The sequence below is a fragment of the Camelina sativa genome, chromosome 9 (assembly GCF_000633955.1).
Source record: "Camelina sativa cultivar DH55 chromosome 9, Cs, whole genome shotgun sequence".
Lineage (NCBI taxonomy): Eukaryota > Viridiplantae > Streptophyta > Magnoliopsida > Brassicales > Brassicaceae > Camelina > Camelina sativa.
The window spans coordinates 20,596,334-20,606,388 of record NC_025693.1 but is presented as its reverse complement, the minus strand read 5'-3'; the positions used below and the strand labels follow the sequence as shown (position 1 = coordinate 20,606,388).

At 38.2% G+C, this 10,055-nt stretch overlaps 2 protein-coding genes across 2 annotated transcripts in view; both read left to right on the top strand.

The window, feature by feature from the left end:
• Positions 2,171–4,594, top strand: LOC104711547 (UPF0481 protein At3g47200). Its single transcript, XM_010428252.1, has 3 exons — positions 2,171–2,853; positions 2,928–3,457; positions 4,040–4,594. Exons 1-3 carry the CDS (start codon positions 2,210–2,212, stop codon positions 4,462–4,464), a joined length of 1,599 nt encoding a protein of 532 aa, XP_010426554.1. The 5' UTR covers positions 2,171–2,209; the 3' UTR covers positions 4,465–4,594.
• The window catches only part of LOC104715496 (phosphatidylinositol 3,4,5-trisphosphate 3-phosphatase and protein-tyrosine-phosphatase PTEN2B), a 9,017-nt gene continuing 3,727 nt past the window's right edge, over positions 4,766–10,055 (top strand). Inside the window, exons 1-15 of the mRNA XM_019230009.1 lie at positions 4,766–4,891; positions 5,265–5,889; positions 6,155–6,256; positions 6,353–6,409; positions 6,580–6,645; positions 6,792–6,968; positions 7,062–7,148; positions 7,235–7,299; positions 7,388–7,464; positions 7,541–7,587; positions 8,515–8,645; positions 8,720–8,763; positions 9,562–9,587; positions 9,674–9,917; positions 9,973–10,019. Of these exons, the coding sequence (XP_019085554.1) occupies positions 5,674–5,889; positions 6,155–6,256; positions 6,353–6,409; positions 6,580–6,645; positions 6,792–6,968; positions 7,062–7,148; positions 7,235–7,299; positions 7,388–7,464; positions 7,541–7,587; positions 8,515–8,645; positions 8,720–8,763; positions 9,562–9,587; positions 9,674–9,917; positions 9,973–10,019 (1,386 nt within the window). The 5' untranslated portion in view covers positions 4,766–4,891; positions 5,265–5,673. The remainder of the gene's footprint in view (positions 4,892–5,264; positions 5,890–6,154; positions 6,257–6,352; positions 6,410–6,579; positions 6,646–6,791; positions 6,969–7,061; positions 7,149–7,234; positions 7,300–7,387; positions 7,465–7,540; positions 7,588–8,514; positions 8,646–8,719; positions 8,764–9,561; positions 9,588–9,673; positions 9,918–9,972; positions 10,020–10,055) is intronic.

The following is a 10,055-nucleotide window of genomic DNA, read 5'->3' as shown; positions in this document are numbered from 1 at the left end:
CATCACAACCAAACTAGTTCACTCTCGATGCTTACTAAAGAGTAATTTATGTCGTACACTACCCATCAGCCCGGATACTAGAACTTGGCATCTTTAAAAGTTATATTAATTCACGACTTCTCCAACTAATGATGATATTTAGATTTGAATTTGTTCCTAAACATTAACGAATCGTTGTCTATTAACGGATATTCTAAAGTTTGACTCACTTTCCAAAACTCTTTTTTTCTTGACCAAAAATTGATGTAGCACCTTTTTTACCATTTTTCTTTTATATTATAGTCTCTCGGTCACACCCTATAATGTGTCCGGTTTACTAATAAATCATCATCCATACGAGAAATGGTGAGGTCGTGCCATGTGCCTCACTAGCTGTGTAGTGTACATGTTCCGTGATGCTCTCACATTTTTCTTTTTACTTTATATTTTCTCTTAGTCGTAATTTGTGCTTGTGATATAAGAAAAAAAACTACCATAATGCACCCCAAAAACCCCCCACAATATATCAAAAACCATGATGAAAGATGAATTTCAAGTTGACACAGAGAGCCAAAGGAAAAAAATTGTGAAAAAACAAAAAAAAAAACAAAAGAAAAGCTTTTCTTATTTTGTGCTTTTTTATCTTTTGAATTACCCAAATTTGACAAGACAAATAATCTTATCTTGTCCAACGACTCTCATATTCTCCATATGTGCGCGTTTCTAGTATGGTTGGCAATTATACCTCTTGCGTTTCTAGTATGGTTGGGCAATTATACCTCTTACCCATCTTGGACGCGTTATGGATTCGTCGTACTCAAACCAAAAAGATGAAGAAAGCATAATTGAATTGCAAAAGAATAGAAAACAGGGTTTAGAAATCTTCTCCAAAGTGTTAAAGAAAGATTAGGAATCTTCTCTCCTAGCTCTCAATCAGAGCCGTGCCTAGAGTTTTCAAGGCTATAGGCAAAATTATTTTAAAATTTTTCAGTTAATATACTAAAAAATATAACAAAAGTTTTCCATATAGTCAATACCATATATAATATATGGTCTCTATATAACATAGTTTTGTGTATCTATAAAGTTGTCAAATACACATTAAAAGAACATAGATGATAAGGATTTAGCAAAAAAAGGTCCATTTAATAAAAGAAAATGAAAGAGTGAGTGGACAAATACAAAGAAAAGAATGCACTAAACCTTTTTTTCTAGAAAACTATGGATTAGCCATGAGATATTAATGGAAATTTACCTACGTTAGTGCAAGCAAAGTTTAAATGTGCTTACAGTTTTACATGAAATATAATTAGGCCGTAGGCGAATGTTTCTTAATTTCTCAAGTAGGCACGGCTCTGCTCTCAATACAGAATAGTCTCAGAAAAATAAAGCTTATGTCTCTGTTCTGGAGGCCGAATCTCTAACTTAAATATCAAAATAAAACCCTAAAAGTCGGTTTAAAACGAAAAAGGAAAAGTTGCTTCGGGTACGGAACTGGTCGATCCCAAATGCGGATCCGCCGATCCTGGATGCTTTTCTCTGTTTGCTCCATCTGCTTGCTAGTCCGATCAGTCTTCACCAAATTGGCTTCAGATGCTTGTTTTCAACCTCAAAACACTCAGTTTCCTTCCAAAGTAGCCTAGAACCTGTACAGACTCACAAAAGACTAAAAGGATTCTAAAAGCACACTTTGACTTAATAAAAGACTCAAAACTAACCTAAAAACTATGGTTAAAATCCTATAAAATACAGACACATCAAAAGGGTATTTAGTTTTCAAATAGAATGGTGAATATCAAATTTCTATTACCCTTGATATATATTTATCTTATTATAAGTTGACAACAAACATTTACACTATTTTTATTTTATGTCAAAAAAAAGAAAAAAAGGTTGACACTATTATAGTTACTCATAACTTTACATTGATCCAAGTAAAATTTTCTATAGTACGTACATGACCTCCTTTTGAACCCACACGATTCCAATTAATTTGTGTATTTTTAGTAGTTAAGAGAAATGGTGTATTTAATTTTTAGTTGTAACTTTATTTTCAAATTTGTAAATGTGTGTGTGTGTTATAGAAATATCTAATTATGGTTGTTGTCATTACAGATCAGTTGGGTCCATGAGTACTACAATAAGTAACCAATTATAGCTTCAAATCATTCACATAGAGTTGCTTCTCTCTTCCTCTCTCATTTTTCTGAAAAGCTTTCAACAAAAGAAAATGGTGGCCGTCTTCTACAAAGACATGTTGAGCTGGTACTTACTCACCCTCAAGATCCGCGAAAAACTCGAAACCCAAAACCAAGAATCCGAACCGATAAATCAAGATCAGTACCTCCCGGGTTTACCCGAAATTATCAAATCCGATCAAGGCCAAAACAATCAAAACCACGAGCAGACTCAATCCGAGACCGGTAAGATCGATGTGATCAAAGAGAGCCCAAAAGATTCACGAGAAGATTGGGTGATCTCGATTACAGACAAGCTCGAACAAGCACACAGAGATGATGACACGACAATATGGGGAAAGCTCTGTATCTACAGAGTTCCATATTACCTTCAAGAAAACGACAACAAATCCTACTTCCCTCAAACCGTCTCGCTTGGTCCGTACCATCACGGTAAGAAACGTCTCCGGTCTATGGACCGTCACAAATGGCGTGCGGTCAACAGAGTCTTGAAACGTACGAACCAAGGTATTAAAATGTATCTCGACGCCATGAGAGAGCTAGAGGAAAAGGCTCGAGCTTGTTACGAAGGTCCCTTAAGTTTGAACAGTAACGAGTTTATCGAAATGCTTGTTCTTGATGGTTGTTTTGTTCTTGAGCTCTTCAGAGGAGCTGTTGAAGGATTCACCGAACTCGGGTAAGCCTCATTTTTCAATCGCTGGTTATTTCCGGTTCTTTCAAATAACTTCTTAACCGCTGATGTTTGTGTAGATATGCACGTAATGATCCAGTTTTTGCGATGAGAGGATCGATGCATTCGATTCAACGTGACATGGTAATGTTAGAAAATCAACTTCCTTTGTTTGTTCTAAACCGGTTATTAGAGTTACAGCTTGGTACACGGAACCAAACCGGTTTAGTGGCACAATTAGCAATTCGGTTCTTTGATCCACTAATGCCAACGGACGAACCGTTGACTAAAACGGACCAGTCAAAACTCGAGAACTCGTTGGCAGGAGATAAAGCCTTTGACCCATTCGCCGACATGGGCGAGTTGCACTGTTTAGATGTTTTCCGTCGCAGTCTGCTTCGGACTAGTCCTAAACCGGAGCCAAGGCTAACAAGAAAGAGATGGTCTCGTGACACTCGCGTGGCGGACAAGCGCCGTCAACAACTGATACATTGTGTGACGGAGCTAAGAGAAGCCGGTATAAAATTCAGGAGAAGAAAAACCGACCGGTTTTGGGATATTCAATTCAAAAACGGTTATCTAGAAATACCGAGGCTACTTATACATGACGGTATGTTCACGTTTTACGCATTTTCTTCTTTTTAATTCCTGCCCCCCATATGCTTTTATACAGTTTTTATTTTCTCATCTGTCACCTTTTTGATTGATCAATCCCACATCAAATTGATACTTTCTCGTTTGTATCGATTGATAAAGAATACATTAGTTAGGGATCATGATGTCATATGCAGCATACAATTACTACCATGTCACGTTCTTTATGTCATATATGCATGCAGATGGATAAAGAATAATTATATACTATTTACGGATCATGATTTGGTATGCAGCATAAAATGTTACTTTTGAATTATGTGATAACTTAAAATTCCAAAATTAGATTTCCTTCTTCTTCTTTTATACTTTCATCTATCAAAATAACAATTTGTGTGTGACATATATAGACTGATTTATTCGACTTTTCTAGCTGGAATGACTTAAGTAAGCAAATGTCATCAGTTATCCCCTACTGACTAATTCAAAATGATCTAAGCAATGGAATAGAGTATCTTCTAACTGGAATGAAATTTATATAGAAACAAATACACTTCAACAAAATTTAGTAATTCCTCCTTCATTGTATATTTTGTAGGCACCAAATCTCTTTTTCTGAATCTTATAGCTTTCGAGCAGTGTCATATCGACTCGACCAATGACATAACATCCTACATAATCTTCATGGACAATCTAATAGATTCTCACGAAGACGTTAGCTACTTACACTACTGCGGTATCATCGAACATTGGCTAGGGAGCGATTCCGAAGTCGCGGATCTCTTCAACCGTCTATGTCAAGAAGTTGTATTCGACACAGGAGATAGCTATCTATCTCGGTTATCGATTGAGGTTAACCGTTATTACGATCATAAGTGGAATGCTTGGAGGGCGACCTTGAAACATAAGTATTTCAATAATCCATGGGCAATTGTTTCTTTCTGTGCTGCAGTTATTCTACTAGTCCTCACTTTGTCTCAAAGCTTTTACGCTGCATATGCTTATTATAAGCCACCTTCTTAACCTTATACATTGTTTTGATAATTTCGAAGGATTTTTTTGTGTTTTGTGTTTTGTGTTTATATGTGGTACATTTTATTCAAGCTTATAAAATGATATTGTAACACTTGGGTTAAGCCATGGTATATTATTTTGTCATGATAGTAATTATTTTTAAAAAAGTTTGTGATTACATATTATTCTGAATAAAGAAAATAATCTCCAGCAAAATCTATTTCGAGCCCATATACGGCCCAGCCCAATAAACGAAGGACAAAAAATTCTGACCGGCAAGAGCGGGGGAGATGATCGTTGATCTCCGCACGTTCATCGGAAACATTCGTACGGTGCTGCTCCTCTGAATCAACCCCCAAAATCTGCTTCCTCCATTGACTCTCTTCTTCGCTACGCAAGAACTCGAATCTAATCTTTCCTGCATTCTCATTCTCCGGTAAACAATCTCGAGTTTTTTTTGTAGTTTCGCCTCTTGATCTGCTTTGATAATTTTGACTCGCTGTTTATGAATTTGAGATCTGTTTCTTCGAATCCGTCATTGATTTGGCTTTGTGAGATGTGTGAAAATTAGATAATCGAATTGTAAAGCAATGTGGCACTAGTACGGTCTTAGGTTCTTCTTCATCCTGTGAAGCAATTTTTTCGTAGTGAGTGCTCTTTCAGATGATTCTAGAAGCGAATTTAGCCAATAGCTTTAGCGAATTCAGACGTGTGTGGTGTAGTGTACACACAAACATGGATAATGTGGTGATTTGGAGTAGTGTTTTGATTTCATGAGAAGCTAAGCGTGAACTTTTCTTTGTTTTTAGGTTGTTTGTTTTGCTCGTCAAGTAGGTTAATCATTGGACTGCTGAAATGGAAACTGATCCTGCTGACTCTTCATCTCAGTCTCCAGCTATAGTATCTGAGAAAGATGTGACCATTCTTGGTAATTCTGCACCTTCTGAAAATGTTATGGGTGTTGAAGAAGGTCCCGTGAGCTCTGTAGGAGAGGCTCCTAAAGATTCTATTAGTACAGAAGCTTCAACTGTAAAGTTTGATACTCAAATGCTTTCTAATGGCTCTGAACCTTCGAGTAAAACTGTGGATATAGTTCCATGCCCGCCAGGTTCCTCCCCACGCGAATCGCCGTAATCTATATTTTCTTCTTCTGGTCTTTCTTCTTGGGCCAAAAGTTTGAAATTCCCGCAGCAAGATCCAAACGCTGCAGATTCTGGGATGTCATCAGCTTTCACGAGATTTACCTCTGAACTTGGTCTGCATTTGCCAACGAAAGGTTCAGATGATGTCAGTGACCCTAGGGCACCAAACACACAAGTTGGTGGTGCTTTTGAGTCGCTCACGAAAGCAGTGGTAGATTCATCTCGTGGTGCTGTAAAAGCAATGCAGGTGAAAGCACGCCACATTGTCTCTCAGAACAAAAGAAGATACCAGGTATAGTAGTTTTGGTCTCCCTTGGTATTGTTAGATTCTTGAAACTGTAGTGACGCACATTATAGTCACAACAGTTTGTTTCAGTAACACTATCCTTTCATAGGGGCTTGCACAAAATGTTTTCCCAAAACTAGTTGTAATCATATTTTTTATTCATGCTTTTCTACTGTAATGTATGACTAGAATCTAGTTTATATGAGTGCCCAGATCAGTATCACTTACATCACTTGTTTACATGGCATTTGCCATCTGGTCCATTCTCCAGGAGGGAGAATTCGATTTGGATATGACATATATAACTGAGAATATAATCGCAATGGGGTTCCCAGCTGGTGACATAAGCTCTGGTCTTTTTGGATTTTTCGAGGTAAAATAGCTTTCTTGTGGTCTGAAATATAAGTTCCCCAGCCAATTCTTTTCTTCTCTCGGACTTGAGTTTCTCATTGACAAATGTCATATCCAGGGACTATATCGTAATCACATGGAAGAGGTGATCAAGTTTTTTGAAACTCATCACAAGGTAACCATTGACACAGACTGGAAGCCTCTTAAACTGTATGAGTTTCTGACGATTCCACCAATTCTTATATGTATCATACCAGTTGGATTTTATTAGGCTGCCTTATAGTGTTACTTGGCTATGTTGGATCATCTCGTTACTGATCTTTAAACCTTGTTTCCAATATGCAGGACAAATATAAGGTCTACAACCTTTGTTCAGAGAGATTGTACGATGCTTCAAGGTTTGAGGGGAAGGTATATATATATATACAAACTCTATGCACTTGATATCTCAGACCAGATATCTTGCAGGCAGTTTCTGTTGTTGTCCTTGTTTTAAAAGCTAGTATTTATAGACCTCTTACATCTTTTGTTTAATCACTTGTTTTCCTTTTCTTCAGGTTGCATCTTTCCCATTTGATGACCATAACTGTCCTCCTATCCAATTGATACCATCATTTTGTCAAAGTGCATACACATGGTTGAAGGAAGATATCCAAAATGTAGTGGTAGTTCATTGTAAAGCTGGAATGGCAAGAACCGGATTAATGATTTGCTGTCTTCTTCTATATCTCAAGGTGAGACTTTAATGTAGCAAAAGTCTTGGCCGATGCACTCGTTCCTTCTCTGTATGTCTTCTGTGACTGATCTGATTGATAACTCCATTGCAGTTCTTTCCTACAGCTGAGGAGGCTATTGATTACTATAACCAAAAGAGATGTCTTGATGGGAAAGCTCTCGTTCTCCCAAGTCAGATTGTAAGTTCTGAGTTCAAACCTCTCTTTTTAATGTGCTTATTCGATTCTCCCTCATCCTATTAAGCGAGCTTTCGTGTTTCCTTCAGCGATATGTCAAGTACTACGAACGTGTTCAAAATCAATTTGACGGGAAAGTTCCACCCGAACAAAGGTAGGCTTCAGACGTATCTCACCAATCAGATAGTTTGATTTGTAGTGGTATTCATATATCCCTAACCAGAGAACAAACATTTATGCAGATGCATGCTCAGAGGGTTTCGCCTAATCAACTGCCCTTACTGGATTAGACCTGCCATTACGATCTCCAACCACACTGGTGAAGACCTAATTTCTTCTCGTCTTTTGTAAATTCGCATACGTCTGAAAATGTTCCATTTTCTTTTATTGTACAGATATACTTTTCTCTACGAAGAAACATCAGAAAACCAAGGATTTGGGGGTAGGCATTGTTCTCCTTGGTTCTTCTCTCTCTCTCTCTCTCTCTCTGTCGTCTGATGTTATTTTTTACATAACCACAACTCGTCTTGACATTTAAACTTGTGTTTTTGGGCTGTGTAGCCTGAAGATTTTTGGATAAAGGCACCCAAAAAAGGAGTTGTTGTNTTGCTGTCTTCTTCTATATCTCAAGGTGAGACTTTAATGTAGCAAAAGTCTTGGCCGATGCACTCGTTCCTTCTCTGTATGTCTTCTGTGACTGATCTGATTGATAACTCCATTGCAGTTCTTTCCTACAGCTGAGGAGGCTATTGATTACTATAACCAAAAGAGATGTCTTGATGGGAAAGCTCTCGTTCTCCCAAGTCAGATTGTAAGTTCTGAGTTCAAACCTCTCTTTTTAATGTGCTTATTCGATTCTCCCTCATCCTATTAAGCGAGCTTTCGTGTTTCCTTCAGCGATATGTCAAGTACTACGAACGTGTTCAAAATCAATTTGACGGGAAAGTTCCACCCGAACAAAGGTAGGCTTCAGACGTATCTCACCAATCAGATAGTTTGATTTGTAGTGGTATTCATATATCCCTAACCAGAGAACAAACATTTATGCAGATGCATGCTCAGAGGGTTTCGCCTAATCAACTGCCCTTACTGGATTAGACCTGCCATTACGATCTCCAACCACACTGGTGAAGACCTAATTTCTTCTCGTCTTTTGTAAATTCGCATACGTCTGAAAATGTTCCATTTTCTTTTATTGTACAGATATACTTTTCTCTACGAAGAAACATCAGAAAACCAAGGATTTGGGGGTAGGCATTGTTCTCCTTGGTTCTTCTCTCTCTCTCTCTCTCTCTCTGTCGTCTGATGTTATTTTTTACATAACCACAACTCGTCTTGACATTTAAACTTGTGTTTTTGGGCTGTGTAGCCTGAAGATTTTTGGATAAAGGCACCCAAAAAAGGAGTTGTTGTCTTTGCAATACCTGGTGAAGCTGGTCTAACAGAATTAGCCGGCGACTTCAAAATCCACTTTCACGATAGTGATGGAGATTTCTACTGGTATACCCTCTCTTCCTTCACAGACATCTTCCAAATCGCAAAAAATCACTAACTTTTACTGTCTCTGAACTCAGTTGGCTAAATACTACACTGACTGATAACAGAACAATGCTGAAAGGTNTTCAAACCTCTCTTTTTAATGTGCTTATTCGATTCTCCCTCATCCTATTAAGCGAGCTTTCGTGTTTCCTTCAGCGATATGTCAAGTACTACGAACGTGTTCAAAATCAATTTGACGGGAAAGTTCCACCCGAACAAAGGTAGGCTTCAGACGTATCTCACCAATCAGATAGTTTGATTTGTAGTGGTATTCATATATCCCTAACCAGAGAACAAACATTTATGCAGATGCATGCTCAGAGGGTTTCGCCTAATCAACTGCCCTTACTGGATTAGACCTGCCATTACGATCTCCAACCACACTGGTGAAGACCTAATTTCTTCTCGTCTTTTGTAAATTCGCATACGTCTGAAAATGTTCCATTTTCTTTTATTGTACAGATATACTTTTCTCTACGAAGAAACATCAGAAAACCAAGGATTTGGGGGTAGGCATTGTTCTCCTTGGTTCTTCTCTCTCTCTCTCTCTCTCTCTGTCGTCTGATGTTATTTTTTACATAACCACAACTCGTCTTGACATTTAAACTTGTGTTTTTGGGCTGTGTAGCCTGAAGATTTTTGGATAAAGGCACCCAAAAAAGGAGTTGTTGTCTTTGCAATACCTGGTGAAGCTGGTCTAACAGAATTAGCCGGCGACTTCAAAATCCACTTTCACGATAGTGATGGAGATTTCTACTGGTATACCCTCTCTTCCTTCACAGACATCTTCCAAATCGCAAAAAATCACTAACTTTTACTGTCTCTGAACTCAGTTGGCTAAATACTACACTGACTGATAACAGAACAATGCTGAAAGGTAGTGACTTTGATGGCTTTGAAAAGGTAAACGAGATGCTCATAACCTTGATGATCTAAGATGCAAACCTGGTTGCTTTCCTTTAGACCTGATCCCTTGACGGTTTTTGCAGAGAAAACTGCCTGCACCGGGCTTCCATGTTGAGATCGTAATGATAGAATCCGACAATTCTCAACCAACGAAGCCCAAATCTGACTCATCCCAACAACCATCTCAAAGTAGTTCTGAAGCTGATTCCAGCAAACTCCAGTCTGATCAGAACAAAGACGATGATGTATTCTCCGACAGTGATGGGGACGACAACGGAAACTCGAAACCCATTGAGACTAATTCAACTACCGAGAATACAGCAGNTCGTCTTTTGTAAATTCGCATACGTCTGAAAATGTTCCATTTTCTTTTATTGTACAGATATACTTTTCTCTACGAAGAAACATCAGAAAACCAAGGATTTGGGGGTAGGCATTGTTCTCCTTGGTTCTTCTCTCTCTCTC

Bases quoted from the DNA above. Each gene is read 5' to 3' on its own strand.
- LOC104711547 (XM_010428252.1), top strand. From the start codon at position 2,210: ATGGTGGCCGTCTTCTACAAAGACATGTTGAGCTGGTACTTACTCACC. The intron at 2,854-2,927 runs GTAAGCCTCATT...ATGTTTGTGTAG, and splicing joins GAAGGATTCACCGAACTCGG to ATATGCACGTAATGATCCAG. The intron at 3,458-4,039 runs GTATGTTCACGT...TATATTTTGTAG, and splicing joins GAGGCTACTTATACATGACG to GCACCAAATCTCTTTTTCTG.